This window comes from Hermetia illucens, chromosome 1 (genome assembly GCF_905115235.1).
Source record: "Hermetia illucens chromosome 1, iHerIll2.2.curated.20191125, whole genome shotgun sequence".
In the NCBI taxonomy this organism is placed as follows: Eukaryota; Metazoa; Arthropoda; class Insecta; order Diptera; family Stratiomyidae; genus Hermetia; species Hermetia illucens.
Window position 1 is genome coordinate 140,361,276 of NC_051849.1, and position 24,710 is coordinate 140,385,985.

Consider the following 24,710-nt stretch of genomic DNA (forward strand, 5'->3'; position numbering starts at 1 on the left):
TTCTTGCGCACCTCTGCTTACTCAAGTTCAACAAGACTCGATTTCGGAATTTGACTGATGATTTACGGTGGGCAAGGTAGCAATTAAGTAATTGCATAGTCAAATCTGGTGGTGAAAGGGTAATATAGATCCCAGGGCGAAACGTGGATTGGTACCCACGATGGAGCATAAAACGCCTGCCGAACTAACACCAACAGCTCTACTACCAAATCCTATCTCCACCTCCACGTGGTGACCGTTGGGAGCTCTTTCTTAACGAAAAGCTGCAGACGGAGAAGGATGAAGGCGAGTCTCCCGCGCCTAAAAACGGCACAAATTGTACCAACTGGTCCCCCATGTTGGGGGTTGGGTAGGGCTGACAACCCTACACGGAAAACCGAAGTTACGAACCCACAACAGGAGCCTCGGACAAACGACAAAGGAATAACGATTTGCGCATTTTCTCATGGGACGTGCGCTCCCTGTACAGAAATGGAGCTGCCAAGCAGCTAGCCGATACCCTGTCTCAATACAGGGCTGATGTAACAGCGTTACAGGAGATGGACAGGGACCGGTTTCCTGGAGAAGAGTCGCTCCACCATATATTATAGTGGCCATCCAGTAAACCATGTGCTCGGAGTAGGTTTTTCAGTCAGGCAAAAAATGGAACCTGTTGTTATCGGCTTTGAAAACATAAGCGAAGGGCTATGCCCTCTGCGCTTGCGAGGCAAATTTAGAAATATAAGCCTCATTAACGTTCACGCCCCTACAGAGGAGACTGCAGAGTCAGAGAGAAATTTTTGTTGGAAGTACCTAGTTTGCGCGGAAAGCGGTCTACAAACATACGTGGCCTCTCCAGATGGGACCACTTTCAACCAAATTGACCACGTGTTGATCGAACTCCGCCACCTCTCAGCCTTGATGAATGTCAGAACATATAGGGGGGCCAATATGGACTCGGATCACTATCTTGTTGGTATGGTGCTCCGAGCTCGAATATCAACACCACCCAGAATCCCCTCTGACAATCAGGTGAGAGTTAACACTGAAGCCATCCACAACACAGCCCACCGCAACACCTATAAGAGGGAAATTGATGCCGCAATAACCGCAGTCAACAGAGATCTTGGAGATAAAGCATCAACAAAAGATCTTCAGAATCACCTGAAGAACGTTATCATAAATACGACCACAAACATACTTGGCCCCAGCCGCAAAAAGGGTCAGAACGGCTGGTTTGACGATGAATGTAAGCTAGCAACGGAACGGAAGAATGCTGCATACCGAGTAATTCTCCATTCTCAAAGAACGCTGTACGTGCAGAGTTATCACGAACTCCGGCGAGCGGAGAAGTGACTTCACAGACGAAAAAAGGAAGCCTGGCAGGACAAACAGGTCTGTGAACTCGAAAAGTACAGGGATCAACAGCACCGGGCGCGGAAGTTTTACCAACAAGTTAGTAGGATGAAGCCTTACACAGCTCGATGTTCATCCTGCCAAGACAAAGAGGGAAATCTGATTTCCGACAGAATGGGCATATTGGAACGATGGGTTGAGTACTTTGATGAACTATTGAACAACCAGAACATCGGCGAGATGGAGGTCCCACCAACTGAAGACGAGGGACAAATACTACCACCAAGTATGGAAGAAACAGTCCGTGCAATTCATTGGCTTAACAATCATAAGTCGCCAGGAGCTGATGGAATTACAGCCGAATTGGTTAAATATGGAGGCAACCAATTACACCAAGTGGTTCATCAACTTGTGCTCAAGGTGTGGGATAGCGAAACAATGCCTGACAACTGGCAAAGAGGCATTATCTGCCTCATATATAAAAAGGGAGATATCACACAGTTCAGCTATTATAGAGGTATCACGTTGCTGAGTAACATCTATAAGATATTCTCCGCTATCTTCCTAGGCCGGATAGTCCCATACGCTCAGAACATCATTGACCCATACCAAAGAGGTTTCACTCCAGGCAAATCAGCAACAGTTCAGATTTTCTCTCTGCGGCAACTGATGGAAAGACTGTTGGAATATGGCCATCAGTTGCACCATCTTTCCTTCATCGACTTTAAAGCCGCCTATGATAGTATAGCCAGGTTAAAACAGCCATAAGAGGATTCGGTATCCCGACGAAATTGATAAAACTGACTAGGCTGACCCTGACCAATATGCAAAGCCAGATAAAAGCAGTAGGATCACTCTCAAGACATCAACAACGGTCTATGACAAGGGGATGCCCTATTATGTGTCCTTTTTAACCTGGGACTGGAGAAAGTGATCCGTAATCCTGAATGCGAGGGATACGATCTTCTTTAAGTCCAACCAACCGCAACAGGCTGCTCCCGTTCATCGAGCTAGCAGGTGGTCTTTCAGAACGGCAATATGGGTTTCGGCGAGCCCGTTCTACGGTCGATGCAAGGATGATGCCTAACGTGGGAGGGCCGAAGTATAGTCGCAGGCTACTCATCGCGGGAGTGGTGAGGTCGATCCTGCTATACGCGGCCCCTATCTGGGCGGGAGCGTTGAACCACGCTGTCAACCGGAGGAAGATAAGTTCGGCATACCGGCCAATTGCGCTAAGGGTGTGCATCGCATTTAGGACGGCGTCGACGGAGGCTGTGTGTGTCATCGCAGGAATGATCCCTATAGATCTTCTTGCGGGCGAGGCACACTGGCTCTACGAAAAACGGAAGGCAAATCCAGCCGAGGTGAATGCGGATTTCCGAAAAGCCATCAGGACAGAGTTGTGTGGCAAGTGGCAACAACGATGGGATAACTCCGACAAGGGCCGGTGATCCTGTGTATCGAGAAATGGGTCAACCGAAAGCACGAAGAATTGAATTAACACCTGAGCACGTTATGTTCCATTGTCCCAGATTTCTGCAGCAGAAAAGGAGGTTGAACAGCATCTTAGGGGCGGACATCGAGCCCTTCAACCTGGTGGAAGAGATGCTGAAGTCGGAGGAAAACTGGATGGCGGTAAATGAGGCAGTAGCCGTGGTGCAGACAAAACTTCTGGAGTTGGATCGAGCTCGGAAGGCGGCCCGACGGAGACGTGACATGGACGAGCTGGTATAGCGAACCAGAGCCTCCCCCGCGAAGTAATACTTCACGGTGGTCCCGCGAGGAAGGGCAGAAGAGTGGGGGTGGTTTTAGTGGGTGCGAATCCCACACACTGCTGCAACCTGGCGCAGCAGCGTCTTTCTAAGATTTCCACCTCCATCCATAAAAAAAAAAAAAGTCCAACCAACTACTGGCCTATGCGGATGATATCGATATCATGGGAAGAACGACCCGAAACCTACAAAGTGCCTTCATTCAGATCAAGCAGGTGGCATTAGATCTTGGGCTGCACATAAATGAAGACAAGACGAAGAACATCAGCGCCAAAACCGAAAAAAAGAAAATTATAAAATCGCATTTGTCAAACGAAAACAATGAACATAGGAGATTAAAACTTTGAGACCATTGAAAATATCTCCTATCTAGGGTTGAAAACCACAACCGATAACAGCTACGCTGACGAAATCCGCACACGGTTGTTGTCAGCCAACAGAGCCTATTTCAGCTTAGAAAAACTATTCCGCTCGAAACGTCTCATCTTAGAGTCAAAGCTCTTACTGTACAAGACAATGATCTTGCCAGTCCTCATGTATTCCTCGGAGACTTGGGTTCTTAGCAAAAAAAAATTCGAACTCTTGGCCGGGTTCGAGAGAAGAATCTTCCGAAGAATTTTTGGTCCTTCACATGAGGATGGACGATTCCGCAATCTACATAGCGACGAAATCTATGAGCGGTAGCACGACCGTCTGGTTGTGGATAAAATCCGGCTCAACAGGTTGCGGTGGGCGGGTCACTTAATCCGTATGAATGAGGATGATCTAGCCCGGAAAGTCTATAAGGGCAATATCTATGGTAGAAAAAGAAGACGAGGCAGATCCTGCCTGAGATGGAGCGATGGCGTAAGTTAGGACGCCAGGCAGCTTTTAGTAATATCGAATTGGTGGACCTCGGCGCAAAACCGGGTTGTCTGAGGTTCCTTACTAAGGCAGGCCTAGATTGGATACCGGTTGTTGCATCGTTGATGATAATGATGAATGAGAAAAGCGATGATTGCTAAGATTCCGAGAAATTGCATTCGGTGTCAGCGTAATATAACTAGACTTGAAAACGACTGAATCGAGACACGATTTCTGCTCTAGATTCTTGCTCTCAGATTGGATTGGAACAGTATGAACAGTCTATACCCACGTTTCACTGGTTATTAATTAATCTCGAGCTATTGGTAGCGTCGTCGGGACCATAGCTGAAATGTTCTGCGCAAAAGAAACGTTCCGGAGAAAGTAATACTCATTATCAAAGCAACATATGATAGCTCAAAATATCCCGTGCTGCTTCAAAATAAAACTTTAGAGTAGTCTGAAGTGGAGTCCATGTTATCGTTGGTGCTATTTCTTCTTTTAATAGACGACGTACGTAGGTAGAATGCACCTTGTTTAGAGACGACTTTTTTTTGACCACTTTCATTATGCACAGGACTTCTGCTTATTTTTTCAACGGGCGAAGACTTGAACGAAAGATTTAATAATAAGAATAAGTTGCAGCTATTGAATCCAAAGCTTCAATAATTTCATGTCACTTTTTTTCAACAACAAAAAAAATAGCTGTAAAATCGATTAAAGGAAAACTATGTACCTTTTCGAGAAATAATATATCATCCAGACGAAATAATCAAGGCATTTTGGTTCGCCATGATCTCTTTAATGTCTAGTTTGTTGATGGCTATGAATTTTGTAGATACGTGTTTCTTACAATGAAAAAATATAAAAAAGACAGAAGATTTTTAAATCTAGCAGTCTAATTGCATGGCCGAAACGGAGTGAACATTTTTACAGGAATTGTAATGAGAAATGATATTTCAATTGATTTTCAACTCATGGATGAGATGAGTCTAACAATAGAACCACCAACTCCTGAAAATTATATTTGCAGACCTTGTACACTGAACCAATGTCACAACTACCGTTTAAACTCAACATATTTAAAAGTTACCTTTGTTGAGCTCTTGCCAGTTTCATTTGATTTTCGAAGTCTTTATCACGAATACTCAATAGTTCATGATGTTCCTTTTCAAGTTTATTAATTCTCTCTTTTGCTTCACAAAGCTCAGTGTCCTTTTCTAATGCCGAAAATGCGTTCAATTCTTCGACCTCTTTTAATAACATGTTATATCTAAATGAAAGGAAGGTATCTATAAAACGCTAAAATTAAATCAAACCTTATAAATTAATACGTACTTTGTCCGCATATCATTCACTGGTGTTAAACTGATTTTTCCGATAACGTTCATCTTTTTTGTTGGAGTCTTCATATCTGTGTAATCCCGTTCATCTATCAGTGGGAATTGTATTTCACTGCTTGGAACGAATTTCTCTTCTAACATTTCCTCCTGTTGCTTGCAGTCGCGAAAAGTTATTAAAGGAGTCATAAACATTTGGGACGATAAGTCTTGTTTTATATCTTCTACTGCATTTTCGTTACAGGTTCCGTTAGCTATTACTGGCTGACTTGTACTTGGGCACCACGTCCTTCTCCGTAACTGATTGGTATTTGTTGATAGGGCATGAGAGTGGACAATTTTCAATTCTGCATCTTTAATTTGCCTTTCAATTTGAACAACTTTTATCTGAAAAACAAGAAATGTGTTCTCATTATGTGATTGCACTTTAGTTAATTTAAATGTTAATCTATGACTTCTAGAATCTAGAAAATCAGTTCAATTCTTAGACACGGATAGCTCCTATTAATAGAAGTGAAATCATCTCTGTCACCAAAGTGCTCATGTGCTGCTACTTCCACTTGTTCGGAAATTCTGGAACAGATCTTTTCTAGGGAGTGGAAGAAGCGGATGATCGTTAAGATTCCAAAGAAGGGCAACCGTTTTGGCAGCTATAGTTGAAAGTGTATTTACGCGCTTCCTGCTAAAATAATTCTAAAACTTATCAAAGAACACATCGAAAGCTTGATCGACAGAGAGCAGGCTGGTTTCCGGTCTGGTTACTCTTGAACTGACCCGTTTTTGGAATTTAATGATATAATACAGGATGTAAAGATTAATCTCTATAGTTGCGCTGACAAGAATTCGAATAATCAACAAAATTATTAATTGTAGAAAAACGCCAATTGAATAATATATAAAATCAAGGGTAAGGAAAAATTTGGAACAGTCGAAGCAAGTCGTTTTTGTCTTGATTACTTTCTGGTTAATTTTTGTGTTTGTTTGCAACATTATGCATTGTGTGTGCATTGTGGAATTTAGCTCTCCGCTCCGCTTGCTCTTCATTGATTTCGAGAAAGTTTTCGATAGGGTTGACAGGAAATATATCTAGAGTGCTCTATGCAGGAGAAGCATCCAGGAGATAGTAATGACGAAAAATGCCAACTGCTGCATCGAGGTAAACTCGGATTAATTTGAAGTTCTACGCGTCATATCAGTGACGTTTTTCCGGAGGACGTGAAAAGCTTAAATGGGCCCGGACATCGTTCCTCAAACGCCTCCAACACGTTCATGACATTTGCTTGCGCTCTCATCATCGAGCATAATCGGATTTGAAGTTAAATATTAAAAAAAAGCCAAGGTTGCCAATGTAGCTGATCGTCACACTCTTCCAATCTACATTAATGTGCAGACGATTGAAAGCATTATTCAACTTATAAATCTGAGAGGCATTGTTTCTGTAAACGGCGGTATCGAACTGGACGTATTAACCGCGCTGGATCTATCTTAGCTGTTTTGTTCAAAAGCCGAAAATACAACACAATGCAAACATCAAGTTGCTTGATGCCAATATTTTCTCTGTGCTTTTATAAGGAAGAAACATCTAAAAAGACATCGCCACTGTTACTCAAAAGTTCCAAACTTTTGTCAGGAAATCAACTGTACCTCGGATTAGAAATTTTTCTTCATAGTTCTCCGCAATCAATTTAATTACTACATTACATCGACTAAATGTTTCTCTACTGTATAGTAGAATGCTCATGGCCACTTATAGAATCGTTTGTGTAATTAGAAAATAAATTCTTAATATTTCTTACGTAACCCAAGCCCAAATCAATGCATTTTTTACCACGAAGATATAATACTGTTTTTGACAAGTTTTTGCAAAATTTATGGGTCATTAAAAAGAAAACAAAGAATACTTTTACGTAAAAGTCGCAATGATGTTAAATGTATGAAAAAAATTACCATTACAAGACCATATGAAATCTGCTAGTTTTCCAAACAGGATTTGATTTTCTAAAAAATTCTTATCACAGCCAATGTTTTCCTACCTTACTGTTCTTGCTTTTCTCAACCTCTAATTCTTTCTGCAGTCTCGATATCTCTTTTGCCAGTCGTTTCATCATTGCTGAATCTGACAAAATTTCATTTTTATGTGGTTTATTCTTAATACTTTTGGCGCGCATTGCGAAACTGTAAAGAAATCATTGCGCTTAAATAAGTGTAGTTGAGTGTGTTATTAATAATATTCTTACCTCAATGTTGAATTAGTTTCTTCTACAGTCGTAGACTTTATGTTACAAATAATAGCTGTTAAAGCATTACCTCCAAGCGATGCTTGTAATATCCTAGTTAACTTTGAGTCGCGATAATTTATGTATTTATCACTCTCATTTTCACTCAATTTTTTTATAACTAAACTCAAGGATAGAAGACTTTTATTAATATGACAACCTTCTTTGAGACGCGATCCTGTAGCGCCTGTCTGGTCAGCACGTTCTGAACCAGCTAGATCAACCAGATTCAAGTGGCTAATCTGGACGGCCGTCTCATCTGTAGGTTTATCAAACTCCCGCGATTCGATAATCTGAAACAAAGGTAAAGCATCTTAATTGCTTTCCATTGTACGCATACACATAGATAGAGAATAAGGGGGGGGGGGCTATTTCCGCAGTAGTATCTTTCATTTCTAAATTAAAAAAATAATTTACAAGTGCAGCAAAAAAAAAATAATTATTAAAAATTCTAAGCACAACATAGTATTAAATGGGATGTTATAATATGAAGCCTATATACAACTTCAAATAACAACGAAGCGAAAATGCATACATACCAAGAAATTAGTTTGTTGAACGATCGCATAGCCGTTCAAGTAACGAGAGCAAAAAGTTATCAGGATTTTCATAAACCTTAGCGAGAAACATTATAAAAAGGCACATAGGAAATAATTTCAAAGAAGCGATTACGAATCTGCTAATCAAAAACCAAGGAAATCCAACAAATTTTAAGTGGAGATTCTTTCATCATATACAAAACAGCGCAACCTCAACTCATCACAAGGGCTCTTGTTTTGTGTTTACTTGGGAACATTAATTTTTTAGTTATTTTCAAATCAGCCTCATGTGTGGGCTCTTGAACGGGGTCGCAAGACAACGAATGTAAGAGCACATATCCTGCTCGAATCATTCGCGCACTTTCAGGAGACGGGACCTGGGGTCTGTAGTGGACCTAACATACATGAATCCCGATTAAGCCATTAGAATCGCTTGGTAAGTCAGTGAAGACTATACCACCAGGTAATCTGCATGAAAATCAAGGGCGAATCGATATCGGAAAAGAGTTCTCGCAAAATGCTGGGTAGTTTGCTCGGTTGGACGGCGTAAGTTTTTGAGGGGACACGCTTTTTACGGCGATCAAGCTCGACATTTCCTTGGACCGTGCGGCCAGAGAAAAAGTCACCAAAATCATCCGACAGGTGACGAAAGCATATGATGCTACTATGACCAGAAGGCGATTGCTATGCAACTACTGACAAAACAACAAAATCGCAAGTTTCCAAGCAAGGAGGAGGCTTTACTAGAGGCTCAGGGGAAAACCGCATGGCGAGGGTCCCATAAAGTACATCGTCGCGGTGGATGTACCACAGGGCTCGGTACTGGGTCCTCCGTTGTGGAATATCATGTATAATGGGGTGCTTGCTCTTCCCATCCCAGAGGGGATTAATTGCTTTGCGGATGTACTAGCTGTAGCTGTTGCAGCAAAGCACCCAGAGGATGTGGAGCTCTATGTGACAGAAACAGTGAGAGCGGTAAAGTCCTGGCTAGAAGAAGGCCAGAACACTGTCGGCGGCTGCTTCTAGTCGGACTAGTGCGATCCATTCTGCTTCATTCATCACCTGTGTGGCAGATGCACTTGTAATCTCTCAGAGACAGAAGCAGGTGAATCCAGTTTTCCGGTTGATGGCTTTGACGGTTTCCCGTGCTTTTAAAACCCCATCAGATGAAGCCAGCACTGATGGTAGCAGGCATAATTACTGTCGACCTTCTGGCAAAAGAAATGAGCGTACTGTATCAAGCAAGATGTATGGGGAGACACGCAGAAAATGGAAGCGCTGCAGGATCAGAGTCGAAGGATCTCTGGCAAAGTGGTTGGAACGAGTCTACGAACTGTCGGTTGACGCACAGGCTCATTGCTAACATGAGAATGTGGCTTGAGTAGAAGCATGGGGAGACCAACCACCACATTACCCATTTCCGGATACGATGGTTGGTACAGGCAGTATTTGCACCGCTTTGCGTTGGATGATTCGCCAAATTATCCTAGATCACTGCCCAAGGTTCGTAATATAGAGGAGGAATCTGAACCAAGCTTTGGACAGGAGCGTGATCCCGAAGAATTCAATTCCGGAAATGCTGAGGTCAAAAAGAGAACTGGCTTACGGTTTCCTCCGCAACCGTAAAAATGCAGCAGGAGTTCCTGAAGGAGGAAAGAAGGACTAAAGCAGAAAGGAGCAGAAGGACGAGGCCTTAAAGGAAACTGCTAAGTACTTAAATGGTGGTTCCGCGGGGTGGGAACAGGAGAAACTGGGGGTGGTTTTTAGTGGGTGCGAATTCTACATGCGTCCGTTCCGACATTCGCGCGGTGGAGTTGAGGCGGACGTGTCTCTTTAAGATTTTCCACCACCGTGTAGGTACAAAAAAAAATATTATACATACAGTGGAATCCGGATAATTCATACAAATTCGGTGGTCCCTAGGGTTAATTTTCTTTATTTTGCACTCCTGATAATTGGTAATCTCGATATTTCGTACTAAATCGTCAGTCGCGTGACGATACGAATTATCAAGATTCTACTGAATATGTATATATACGTCCCCAGCGCGTGGTTATATTCAATTTTCATGGGTACATATAGATGCTTTTGAGAACGAGTTGAAACGGAAATATTCAGCTGGATATATTTCGTATTTGTATGCGTATGGGCAGTAAATAGTAACATGGAATACTTGCTTGCTTATATATATTAATTATGTTCTCAGTATGTACAGGGAGGAATGTTTTGAATTTTTAGCTACGAATATACAATTGATAGAATATGCATCGAAAGTTCCTCACATATGAAAAACGCAAAACGTTTGAACCTAAAACGTTGCTTTTTATTTTTTTATTTATGTAGTAGCGGGGATACTCGATTCCACTCCCCAATTTAGCCAACGATGCAGAGAAATGTTGTCGACGATTTGAAGCTTTCAGGTAACAGTAACAATGTTTTTCCATTTCCATTCCAAATTTTTGGTGCCATGCTAAACTTTTTTTTTTACGAATTTTGATGTTTTTTCAAGACTTCTTTAATGAATAAAAAAACTATTGAATGAATCGCAATTATCCTAGTTTGCGGACCGTAGAAATATGTTCTGAATAAGTCCTGAAAATTTCAAGGAATTTCGTTGGATAAATTTTGGGCTATGGTGGCAGCAGATTTTCAACATGCAGTTTCGAGAAAAACGCATTTAAAAAGCAGAATGCGATTTTTAACCATAAAATCTTAATTGACCATTAATTTCCTATATCTAATCCATAAAACTTGGGTTTCTTCAAGAAACACAAGTAAAGCCTTGGTTTCAATTGTTATGATTTTAGCGAAGTCATTCGAACGTCATTCGGACCGATAAATACGCGTTTTATTACGGCGATCGACATAAACCTGGCATGTGACAGACAGACAGAATCCAGCCAGCCGTTTTCCTGTCGTTCAAGTATGGTGTTATGGTGATTTAAATGGTTAATCACCATAACATCATACTTGAACATTCACGAAAGAGAAAATCTCAATGGATGTTATATAGTTGATAATCGTGGTAAAGTGCTCCTTCCACTTCATAAACTATTATCATTGTGAATGAAATTGCAAGGAAATCATTGCACTAGGACAATGGGTTTCCCTTCGTTCCCACGCACACTACCCTGCACTTCCCAAGATTTGTCACGATATTGAAGCTCCAGCGGAAGCTGGAGACCCAAATCACTGACCGTTATAATTATGTTGCCGAAGACCGTGATTCTCCAAAACGTACCCGAGCACGATGTTTTCGTAGACCGGAGTACTACAGCGCAGTGCCGCAAGAAGGAAAGGAGTGCTCCCCAGTGTCCCACAATCTAACCTCATTCGACTCTAGAATGTTCAGCTTAGAGAAAACGAACACTAGGATTTAATCTCGCATAATTCCAGAATGTCCAGTCTGTAGCACTGATAAGTGTGTCCTTATCTCAGACTTTAATCTTTTTCAAAAGGTTTGGAACATGGAAACGAAAAAAAACAAACGACGCTAAGGTATTCCTGCATTCACGAAACAGTCAGGCAAAAATTCTCAATTTTTATGTACATGGCCCCAACTAGATTCCTTTAACGCACTGTGTTAAGGTAGTCAATTACATATTCTTTTTTAGCTTATTTATTGGGAATTTATTTACCAATAAATGATAAGCATAACTTACAATCCTGAATATAGCGTGTGACCGACTTGATCGTTCATTCATCGATGTTTCCCCAATTCTCCTTGCCTTGTTTCCTGTATATAAATGATGCAGCATATCCTCCTCGCTTCGTATGATGGATTCAGTACAATTTACACTCACCTCCCCTGTAGCGGTCTCGTGTATTTTCAAATCTTGGTTTTTTTTATCCAATAAATCGAAGATCTTTTCGTTGTAGATTTCTATGTAGCCAACTCTATTGATAAATAATCAGTAACATGTATATATTCCAAATCAGAATTATAATTGCTTCGTTGTGAATACAGAAGCTTTGCATAGTCAATTACATACCTAATAAGAAAAGCACGATCTGCAGCCTTCTCAATTTCGTTAAAAATCTCCCGTCCAGCTCTTATCATCACACCAGGATTCTCTTCATCGCCTAACATTGTATACGTTTTACCTGAAGTGATGTAATTAGGAATTAAATTGAGAAAAAAATAGATCCTGTGTTCGTTTTAATAAAAAATCCAATGTAGATTAACCTGGTCAATGTTCGATTTCAACATCAATGCAAGACCTATTCATTGCATTTCATAAACTTGATAGTACATTAGTAACAACCAAAGCGTTTTACTGGATTGTTATCTGTTAACAACTATTATCAATAATTTAAGAATTGTTGATCGTCTTTCGGATTAGAATTTTAAGATTGTTTCCAAAACTTTTTGGTCCTGTGAGTCGGATTCTCTGGTCGAAACAATACAAAAGATAGTAGAGATTTATTAATAATTTCGTGAAGAATCACTAATTCAATGGCATAGAAAGTGCCCAACATCTCGTGCCATAAGTCAGCAGAAGCATAATTTGGAAGGCTCTTTTCAGCATGTCAACAACTTTAAGAAGGATTCAAAATCCCAATGCAATCTACATTACTTCCAATATTGTGAGGAAACGTTTCAATAAGCATGGGCGAAATTTGAAACTCTAAATGGCAACATGAAAGGCGCAAGGTGAAAGAAGCAAGAGCAGAGGACAAGGCTTTATTAGAGCAATATATGGAGTACGAAGAAGTAGAGGATGCGCTTAGAGAACGTATGGTGCTTTTAGTCAGTTTCTCTCAAACTACGTTGTAAGGAAATAAGACTCTGCGGGAAGGAATCAATCAACTCATGAAGATACCGTTAAACTCGAGAGGATCAAGATCCCAATATTTAATGGGGATTAAAGTCACTGGACTGCTTTCTAGGATTTCATGCTGCACAACCATTCAAAACTGAATGGAGAACAAAACTATCTGCAGGCGTCGGTCACTGGCGAAGTTGAAGTTAATTCGACATCTCTGTTTAACTGAAGGAAATTATACGGCAGCTTGGAACCTTCTGAAGATTAGATTTGAGAGCAAAAGAGCAATCGGAAACGTCTACAAGAAAAGTATATGGAATTTTTTAACATGTTCAACAGCGAGTACGGCATATATCAAACGTGTATTGAACGCTATCAATCAAATTCATGACAATAAAATGGAAAAAAATGTAGTTGACTTGATTTTAGTCTACATCATACAACAGAAACTGGGTGTGGACAGTAATTCCAAGTAGTAGAAATCGATTGGATCCTCGACGGAACTGACAACCCTGGATCAATTTATAAAAATTCTGGAGCAACGATTCACAGTATTAGAAGCAGTGCAAATTACACAACGCATTCAGCGCAAGTTAAAGAAGTGTTATGTAAGTTGTTCAAAAGTATTCAGCAGCGTTCATCGGCGTCACAGACTGATATAAATAAACGTCGTGGGATAGTAGCATCGTTACGATTGCGCTTGGTTTGAACCAAGCCATACTTGGAGCATGGAATCGCAAAATAAGTGCAAGTTTTGTGGAAAAAAATCATAATTCAATGTCACACCAAACATCACCAAGCAAGGGTTCATATCCCTCACAACAAGTTTCTCCTTTAAATGCTGTTAACAGTACTGGTATTCAAGCTCCTACAGCCAATTTTGTAAAAAACCGTCAAAGTGTATGTATCACCGTTATTATTATTATGAGCGTTGATTGACCAGGATCACAACGTCCTTTCATAAGTAAAGCAGTGGCGCAGCGAGTTAAATGGCCTACCATACAACATGAAAGAGTTAAATGGGAAAAACCTATCTATTTCATCATACCATATGACTGGAAAGATTGATATCCTCTTGGGTGCTAACGTTTACGGTGGTTTGTTGGAAGATGGCATAATTCGAATGAAATCTACAACAATATTGGCGCAAAATACAGGATTGGCTGGATTTTATCAGACCCTATCAATCACTTAATACCAAAAGCACACCCTTCAATCAGTATGATTAGCACGGATCAATTGGATGCCCATATAAGGAAGCTTTGGAGACAGGAAAAATTGCCACAGAACTCCTCTTTCAAGTGGAATCAGCATGAAAATCATTTTAAAAGGACCAGTAAAAAGATTACCTGTTAAACTTGATACAAACCTCCTATTGTGTTACAACCATCACTGAAGGATGCTGCCGTTCATTTGCGATAAATAGAAACTAGGCTCGAAAGAAATCCAGAACTTAGGCTGCAGTATAACGACTTTTTAAAGGAACATTTATAGTTGGGCCGCGGAGCGAAATTCTACCCAGAGAAATATTTAGCAAACGTTCGTATTGCTTACCACATCACGCCGTAAGTAAGGACGGCAGCACATCAAACATGATTCAGATTGTTTTCGACGCTTCCCACGAAACGTCATCTGATAACATCTTAATGGTGCCGGCCAATCATTCAAAATTCGATGTTTGATATATTGCTGCCATGAAGGAAACACAAGTACTTGCTGTCAGCAAATATCGAAGAGATCTATGGTACTGCTAGTGCACCCTTCCGGGTTACCTACACACTGAGACAGATTTCTGTAGATGAACAATTTTCATCACCATTGGCAAGTGCATGCATCCGAAGGTATTTCTCTGTAGATGACCAATTAATTCATCAGAGAGAGAACTTCAATACGGCATTGTAAAACTGTTAAGTAAAGCAGGAATGAGCAGTGTAGTGAATATTAACTTGGAAAATACAATTAACACAATGGCTTGCAAATTAAAGCTGTCTGATTTACTTACAGATGAGTTGGTCACGAAACGAAGAATCATATCCTACACAACCAAAGTATTTGATCCGCTTGGCTGGATCTAACCCCTAATAATTCTCGGTAGAATTTTCGTTTAGCGTTTGTAGTTAAATTGGGCTAGGGCGGGGCCACTTCAAATGATTTGAAGATGGAATAGCTAACGCATATCAAAGATTTGCCAATATTATCACAACTCAGGATACCCGATCATATCCAGACTTTCCACCACAGGAAACTTGCACTTCATGGTTTCTAGGGCGCATCAAGGCGGCATTTGCAGCAGTTGTATATGTGCAGGTAATACATCCGAATGCAAACGTTACAGTGAATTAATGTCGAAATCCAAGGTAGCACTTTTAAAGCTACAGTAAATCGCTTGACTTGTGTTAAGTGATGCGATTCTCTTATGCAGACTTATGGAGCACATTAGACGTGCGTCCGAGTTCCCTTATGATACACCAGTCTTTTATTGGACTGATTTAACCACAGTATTAGCTTGGCTCAGTGCCAACCAGCAAGATGGAGAACGTACTTTGCGAACACGGTTAGCAAGATTCAGATAACAAGTAACTCTAGTTAATGGAAACATGTAAACACGGATAGTAATCCAGTAGATATCATTTACGCATGTTGCACGGAGGCAATCAAGTTATCACATTCAAGTAGCAATCAGGAGACGTTACTGGATATTACAGTTGTCTAAACTGGTAAAAACCTGCATACATAAATGCAGATCGAATGCTAGAACACAAGAAACAATTATGGGTGCATTACCTAAGTCGCGTGTAATGAGCATTCAAAACGAGCAGTTTGGATTTTGCTGGACCTATTCAACTAGAAGAGTCATCTGGCAGAGGCGCAAAAAGTTCTACATAGTGCTTTTCACTTGTTTGAAAACAAAGGCTATTCATTTAGAGGTTGTGAGTGACTTATCTGGGCAAGAATTTGTTGCAGCCATGAAACGATTTGGTTTCCGTCGTAGATCATGTTCTGGCCTATACTCTGATTGTGGTACAAACTTTACAGCAACTAATAAAGAACTGAACAATACATACAAACGATGAAAAAGGCACATTCCATAGTCATACCCCCAAGCAGACATCATTCCAGAGGAATCTGGGAGGCTGGAGTAAAATCAGCTAAATTACATTTACAAAAAACCATCGGTGAGAATTTACTACAATGGAGGAATGTATACAGTGCTCACTTAGATCGAAACACTGCTCAATAGTAGGATTATTACGCCAATTAGCGACGACGTAAATGATTTAGAGGCCCTAACACCCGCACCCTTTCTGATAGGGGAGCCACTATTAAATATTCTTCAGGAAACACCTAATGAGGAATTGAAACTTTTGAAAGCATGGAAGTTAACACAACAAATTGTGCTGCATTTTGGGATCGGTTGCCTGGAACCTGGAACCGGGACAGCATTGCATTAGTCAAGAATGAGAACTAACCTCATCAAAATGTACATTAGACTCGTTCGGGTGACAAAAATTAAGTTGAATGGGCGCATTACCAAACGGACGATAATATAGAACATAATGCTGAAAAGTTTAAAGGCAATTCGACTATTATTAACAAAGTTATAGGAGGTCAAAGTTTCGCATTTCAAGTAAATTTGACACCAAGGCATGTATGATGTCATCATCATATAAAGTGAACTTATATGGACGGCGGAGTCGTAGGAACGTTTTAGTTTTCCTTTTTTGAATTTTTTAGTTAAGTGCATTTCAGTGTCAAATGATAATAAAGCTTGCCGGCAACAACCAACATAATAGACATGTGGATTCTGGTTACCAGCGCTTTTTAATTTATTTACCTAACATATATGTATATGTATGCTTTTTTGCACAGAGTAAAGTGAAAATGCGTGAAGATGCGTTACATCAATTTAGATGCGCACATATGTATATATACATGCATCGTCATGCGGTTATAAACAATGTTTGTTTGTCGTTGATTTGTATGTACAAATGTGAATGTTGAGGTTTGGCAAAATATGACGGAATATTTTGTATTCTTAGCTATGTATGAATGGAAAATCGTGCGGAGCTAGTTTCTCACATAAGATGCCCACAACACCTTTATACCCGAAGCGCCCGGCTTTCATTATCCCGACTTGTTTTTTAATTGAAATATTTATCAATATCAAACACTTTGTACACGAAATCGGGAACCGCATTGATACACAGAAAAGGACTGTTGATTATTGCTTACTTGCAAATTATCGATATAAATCAGTTTGAGTTTATAAAATCAACAGCAATTCCTAAGCGAATCAAGAACGATGATACATATGCCATTTTAGTCTATCCACCAAAATTCTTAACCATCGACCATTTAGTCTACCCACTAAAATTCTTTGCCATCAATGTGACTTGCGAAACTGTTCAACGGAGATCTCCCCATAGATGCGAAAGGGTTGTATTTTTTTTACATGTGTGGGACACGTGTCAAATGCAAGGCATTGATTCGAAAACTGATATTACTTCTGACACTATTTGAAACATAAGAGGAGTGAGGGCTCAAAATGTGTGCCGCGAACCTATCCAACCGAAAAATATGAAAAAATTACAATGGTTCATCTGTACAAAATCTAGACCTTAAAATACATCACATGCTCAAATCAAGTAATTAATGTTATATTACTATATTTTAGAAATTTACCAGAAAACCTCCTTTAAAAAGTACAAAATCTAGCGTCGGCATAAGTGATAATACAAAAGATAATTCTGGACAGTTTGAAGGCAATCCAATTATTAACAACAAATTTGTAGAAGGTCAAAATTTTGTATTTCAGTTGAGCCATCCGGGCGCTAGTTTATGCATTCGGAATATTACCGTAGACGAAGACCGATTTTGAAAACTTCCAGCGGCGAATACGGACTACTATGTCCAAATTCCGAATACATCATCCAATTTCTACCGTGGAGCGTATGAATCGTGACATCGAAGGCGGCTATTTGTAAGGCAAATTGAAGATTGACCCCACATAACTTGAAGGATCTACCTTTCAATTCTTTGGGTGGGGTGAAGTTAGACCAAGAACATATCGATCAATGGAAGTCAAAGGCAAAAGTCAATGCACGGTAAACACGCGAATTGTTTCTGGCAGCCATTTGTCGATCTCCATCTGTCGAACAGATGGCTGTGTGCTGGGAGCTCTTTGCTGAGTCGGAAGGCTTTATGTGTGCCAGGATGGCGTGGTGTATGATATTTTCCACGAATTTTAACCTTGCATCTGGTTCTTTTCATATTACCGTTATGTTTTTGAAAGTAGCTTCTGTTCATATTAGTATGAAGAGTACTTGGAAGTTTCTTGGTTAAAATTGAAAAAAAAATTCCCTGGTTGGGCGCTTAAGCCGTTTTATTGAGTGAGGAAAGTATTTCAACACCGACCATAATTATTTCAATAAAAGTAGTGTTTGGTACACATTCATGCAAATGATAAAAAAATCCATTGCAACTAAATTTTAGTCAAAAATTAAATTAATGAATACATTCATAAATCAATTAGTATTCCCTCCCTATTCTTCCCTTTTGCGTCAATGAGAGCTGGTAACCGTTTAGAAATGGATTCTCCTATTTTTTTAGAAAACTGACTGAAAGTATTTTCCAGACACTTGTAATTTGTTCTATTGTTTCGGCTTTCTTTCTCGAACTTGGGAGCTTTGCGGAGATTAATCTCATGTTTGAAGTCTAATTCAATCCAAATAAGTCTTGAACATCTTTCTTTCGTGGCGCAGTGCACTATTCTGCTGAAGGATCTAATCATTTTTATTTAACAATTTGTCACCTGATAGGAACGATCCTTTAATATTGGGATGTAATAATTATGTGCCAGTGATAGAAACTAAATCTCCAGCAACATAGTATGCAATAAACCCTGAGAACATTATCGAGCCGCCTCATTTTCCGCCGTCTCAGATATTTTTTTTCCCTGAAGCTGGACGCTTCAGGTATGAAAGGTTTTGTGTATTTCTTTTATAAAGTCATAAATCGATTTTAATAAGGCTTTATTTTATTCAAAACCTTAAAAACCTGCACTTTTGCAATACTCATGTCACATATAGCACCATGTTGAAATATTTATGGCCGACATTGAAATACTTTTGCCACTCAATAAAAACGCTAGCACGCCCCAAAAGGGAACTTATTGTTTTCACTGTTAATCAAGGATTATTCCTATCATTTTTGTCTGTGTACAAGTTCCACTCAACTCATAATGAAAGGGCGAGTGGAGAACGATCAGTGCCGAATGTATGTTCGCCGTTAGAGATGTTAGCCCATCCTATTCCTCACCGCTGCAATACACAAACAGACATAATGCTGTGTGTAAGGTGATCCACCAAAACCACTAAGCATGGTCTGATCCCGGGAACATGCCCGGTTTACCGATATGAACCGCAGCTAGTACTCAATAGTTCTGCTGCAGCATGTATTGCGACCGGCAAGTTCTAACTGATCGCCATACACTGGACAACAAGTTGACAAGATGGGACGCATTATTGATGTTACTATCCCCCATAATAGTAACATTGAACGGACGTACGTGAAGACGAAGGTGAACTATAGTCAATCCACCGGCTTGCAAAATCAGAGAGTGGTTGTAGTTCCTATAATATTGTCAGCTACAGACACTGTAGCTAAATCCCTTACGGCTTCCCTAGATGTCCTGGGACTCTCACACAGTCTGGTTCAAATCATACGTGCTCAATGTAGCGGGGAGTTCTCGACAGATTCTCCCACTAGCCACCAGAGCCCTTTTATTTTTTAAGTAGGTAGGGTCCTCCGAGACTAAATGCTTGGCACTCAGTGCTAGTACTAGCACATCTGCGGAGATTGTGATCACTGTGATGATTTTGTAACATCAAAGGAATTGAATATTTGATTGTTACAAAAGACGTAAAAGTTTAATTTTTTCCCTGTGCTTTATATAATGTTTTATAATGATGCATAATAATATCATCATTGGTGCAACAATCCAATTGGATCAGGGCATTGAAGTGTGTTAGACCACTTTATTCAAGACCGTAACGGTACACTACAGGATTATAGTACCCTATAGGAGGCAATGTGGTCAGCATTGCGCTCGCCAGAGATTATTACCCTGATTTGACTCGGGTACTCATTCACAGCTGAGTCAACTGGTACCCGACGCCAAATCACGATACAAATCCCACGGCCACCAGTGGGATTTGAACCGCGGCCTTCCGTATGACAGCCGTGTACTCTAACCATCTGGATAGCTACATACATATGTTAATAAAATTTGCGTGTAGTGTCCGATCCAATGAACAAAAAAAATATCATAGCTATTTTAGGCTAGCAACCATTCTAAAAAAATCTTCAATAATGGCACTGCCATTCTATTTCCCTGTAGCAATTGCAGGTGGTCGGGAAAGCAAAATGAGCATATATTATGAAAAGGAAGTAATTTCAATTAGAATTACAAACAAGTCGGGAAACCGGAAGCTAGACGATTCAGGTATGAAAGCTTTTGTGTATCTCTTTTATAAAGAGATTTGTGCATTTGTCAGGCAGTTGTTGAAGAGGATGGCGAGACGTTCACTGAAGATAGGCGCACACTTCCGCAGGACAAAGTTACAGATGCCTTCGGGCCCCGAAGATCTATTGTTGGATCGGGTGCTTGCAAGTTCGACTTCTTCTAGGGAGGTAAAAGAGGCGAACGGGCCTAATCTAACTATATCAGTCGGGCAGCTGGGGGAAAGGGACAAAAGTAAGAACTTTCCAAGCTCAACCTTTTATCGTTGACAGTAGTGGCGACCCACGAGTTGCAGATGGCGTCCGCTGGCGATTTGGCTCTGAATAAGTGGCTGAAATAGTCTACGCAAACGGATATTTTTCCTAAGGGGAGTGAAACTGGAGGTTACCTATTTTTATCGGGTATTATCATAGTTGACGTTAAGAGAAACTTTTTTTCTTCCAGCCAATCGATTAATTATTGAGAAAACTTTTGGGTCAGGTTTGTGGAATTTGAGGAGTTTCTTGTAAGATGCATTCAGTTCGGACCAAATAGCTCCATTGATTTTGCTGGACAGGTCTTTGATGACCTCGGAGAGGAGACGGTAGTCAGCGTTGCATCTGTTCCAAAACCGGTGAAATAATCGTTTCCTGCGCTGCAGTAGTCTGGCACCCGTATTTGTAGTAACCAGGTTCTTTAACTGAAGCGTTTGTCAATTATAGTTTCGAAGGCAGAGTTTATTTTCTAGATGTATCTAGCTCAACATTAGAGTGGATGCGCGGTTTGTCCAGGAAAGGACCCAGTGCACTGGATAAGTCGTGTTGGAAATCGTTCCAGTTTGTAAGATTGAAGGATCTGCATTTAGGCGGATGGTGGAGTGAAGGGAGAATTTGCTGTGGATGCAGAGAAAGGCTGAGGGCGTGATGGTCAGAGTAGGCTGCCAAAGAGGAGCAGCTAGTGACATATGCTGAGAAATTGGACGTGATTATAAAGCCGCCTACGAAAGAAGACCCACGAGGGAAAGATAGCACTCCAGCGTTAATGATGTCCACGCTAAGCAAATCGAGGAACACTGCTGTTTTCGTTGTTAACTGAGTCACCGCAAGATACGTGCCTCGCGTAAAGGTCACCCCCGATGATGAAGGCATCGAAACTGGCTGCGTTTTCCCAGAATGGGAGCGAGGTGACGACCTACGCCGGCCGGGAAGTAGAGGGAGCCGATTAGGACTCGGAGGACGCCTCCACTCCTAACAGGCAGTTTGATGCCACTACAGCCGATGGGATGCCATTTACCCTAAGTCCCGCTTTGACTATGGCTGTGCCGCTGCCCGCGTCCTTGCGGAAAGTAGTGTAACCGGGAGCATATAGTTTTAGGTTGGGGCGTTCCCCCAGTCTGGTTTCGTTTAGAGGAATTGTAAGTACGCTTCGTATTTGTCTTCAGGGGGAAGACGGAGATAGTTGTGATAGAAGTCAAAGATTGTGTTCCACAGAGCGGAGAACGACATATTGAATAGGGACCTTCCATGAAGAAGCCCCTGGGAATGAAAAATGTAATAGCGGTAAAGAGCATAAGGGTTTCGAGTCTTACTCGATCCCTGGCCAATGCGGCGAAAGACGGGGTCGATGAGGGAGGGGCGCTCCAGTTGGCATGAGGCAGAGGGCTAGGCTGAGAGACACGAACAGAGGAGTGTCTGCCAAATTTGGGGAATAACGGAGCAGATCGGGAAGGTGGAATGCTTTTAGCACTCTCTTTGCGCTGGACTGATTCCAGCCTACGGGGCATTTGGATAAGTTGGCTGGGTGACCCAGTTGGCACATTTGAGTAGCGTCGCCGACTCCTTATCGATGTTGTCTTGTACATTCCAACATGAGCAGTCCCTAGAGGCGTGTGGGCCCGCGCACTTGATGCATCTGTGATCTTATCCGCAGTTTAAAACACTGGGTGACATTCCCTTTTCTGGGTTTCTCCCAGCTAATCTGCTGATGAAGTAGGATATTTTGTTTAGTGACTATATAGGCATCTGCTTCAAAGTTGAGGGTCACACGGAAGAGATTCAGGTTGGTGTCATTGGTTCGTGACAATGGGGTAGAAAGCGTAGATACGCGGATTGGCGTACTTGGGTTAACTCTTTAATTTCCGAAGCCACGTCTTCGGGAGGCTTGTATCGGCTTGACTTTGTTATCGAGAAGGCACGTTAAACCGGCTAAACAACCGAATAACGATGTTCGTAAATTTCGCAACAGCGCAAAAGCCGGATCCGAGCACAGGCAAGAGCAATCGGCAGAACGAACCATTCGCATAGGCGGACACAAGCGACCCCTTAGGAATTGCTTCACGCCTTAGCGCAACCTGGAAGACGTGGCAGTCCACAACTGGCGTTCTTTGTGATCGACCTATCAACCAACGTCTCTAATCTACATCTACAAATTTACAACAATGTCGTCCGTTCTGTCGCTCTTTATGCTTCTGACTGTTGGCTGACTATAAAGGACAATGAACGGCGTCTTGCGGTAATGTAGACGAAGATGTTGCGCATTCGAAATGGTATCAGTTCCCCGGTCAAAGAAGAAATGGGAGCGGTTTTAGTGGGCGAGAATCCCAATCTTTAAATTTCACCCCCAACCATGCAGAAAACAAACAGATTTTAATAGTTTTGCTTTAGACAAATTATTAGAAACTGAGATTGCCTGCCTAGGTCCGTTGTTTTATTCTGGGTGTAAGTGGAATATTTGAGCAATGCAGCCCCTCCTTCGCGTAGGCTTTTAGTTACGACCGCCCTCCCCACAAGCCGAAACAAATCTTTGTGTCAATCATTTTAACTCATATTTCTATTGAAATTTTAAATTCAAACGGTTGAATACAGGATCTTGAATTTCCAGTAAACTTAGTTTTTTCTTAACTATACTGCACAGAACGTAAATTACCAGATGAAGTTTGGCCATAAGCGAATATGGTCCCGTTGAATCCTCGAAGAGCTGCCGCAACAATCGGCTTGGCCATTGTGTGAAAGATCTTCTCGTTTGTCACCGTGTCATCGAAAATATGATCTACAAATAATTGTGATGAAAGTCCAAGGATTGATGTTGTACACATTATTCGTTTTACCAAAATAGAACGGCTCCGACTGGCTATCAATCAGTTGGATGGAATTGTCAACGATCCTCCATTGACTGGTTGATTTGTTTTCTTTCTCCTTTTTCGATAGCGGCCGCACTTTGATTGCGACTTGTATATTATCTGCCGACATTACACGTGTTTATAGATACAAAAGATCACAATTAATAACGCGAGAACTTATGTTAAAGACACACCACACTATTAACAACTCGGTTCAAACAACACACAAATAACTGCACGCAACAACCGTCATAACATCAGTTAAATTTCTAGATGATTTGAAGAATCAGTTGAAATTTTTGTTTTTCACGTTGCACGCACTGCATGTCAAATTTTCGTTGGCAAGAAATACATGTGTCAAACTGCATGGGGAACTTTCTTTAATAGTGGCTGCTAAACTGTTATTAGATACAACTATCTAATTAGATTTCTACCAAACCAATTTCAGGTTGGCATTTATGAAACAACTCTTATTCTTTTGCGTGAAACTAAGAAAAGAAACAAAGAAGTGCTTTGAAAAGTTAGTCAGCTCTTGGTGCATGAGTACAAAAAAACTATGATTTTCTAGCAAAGTTATTTCCTCTCTCTTTCTCTCACAGGGATCATAGATCGAACAATCTTAGTTTTTATATAAATTAACTAATTTTCTTTTTAAAACTAATAATCGTGAATGTTAAAGTCACTTTATAGACCCACAACCATTTATTCGTTTTCCCTCCTAAGTTTGTACATATACAAATTATATATAAAAATCCCCTAGAACGTTTTATCTTGAAAATAAGCCACAAGGACATCAAAATGTATATGGAAATAATCTTCGGATATCTCCTAAACATTCAAATACAACAGATTTAAGAATTATTCTCACTTTGGGAAACATGAACAAACCCATTAGTCTTGGATTCTACAATATTATCATAGCGTAGTAATGAAGTGCATAAAGAAAAACACCAGGGTCAAAAAATATAACGAATAGAATAAACTTTTCATTTCTCTTTATAAACAAGTCCTATACTGTTACCAGGAAGCTGATTCGATATATATGTGATAACGATGATAAGTTTGCAGAGAGTGCAGAACAGACCTAACCTAACGGAGATTCCACTTCTAAACAAACTCTTAGGAATGCTTTACCGCATCGAACGCTGCAAACAAATGTTGGAATAAATGCAAACAGGCAACATCAGAGATACTTGCACATTGCAAGTGGCCGCAATAAG

At 40.7% G+C, this 24,710-nt stretch overlaps 1 protein-coding gene across 1 annotated transcript in view; it reads right to left on the reverse strand.

The window, feature by feature from the left end:
* Positions 1-23,816, reverse strand: part of LOC119661246 (kinesin-like protein KIN-7I) — a 51,037-nt gene extending 27,221 nt beyond the window's left edge. The window contains exons 1-8 of the mRNA XM_038070485.1: positions 23,479-23,816; positions 23,298-23,420; positions 12,098-12,209; positions 11,768-12,002; positions 7,528-7,859; positions 7,324-7,465; positions 5,289-5,677; positions 5,044-5,223 (exon numbers count right to left, since the gene is read on the reverse strand). Coding sequence (XP_037926413.1) covers positions 5,044-5,223; positions 5,289-5,677; positions 7,324-7,465; positions 7,528-7,859; positions 11,768-12,002; positions 12,098-12,209; positions 23,298-23,420; positions 23,479-23,620 — 1,655 coding nt within the window. The 5' untranslated portion in view covers positions 23,621-23,816. The remainder of the gene's footprint in view (positions 1-5,043; positions 5,224-5,288; positions 5,678-7,323; positions 7,466-7,527; positions 7,860-11,767; positions 12,003-12,097; positions 12,210-23,297; positions 23,421-23,478) is intronic.
* Positions 23,817-24,710: the final 894 nt, after the last annotated feature.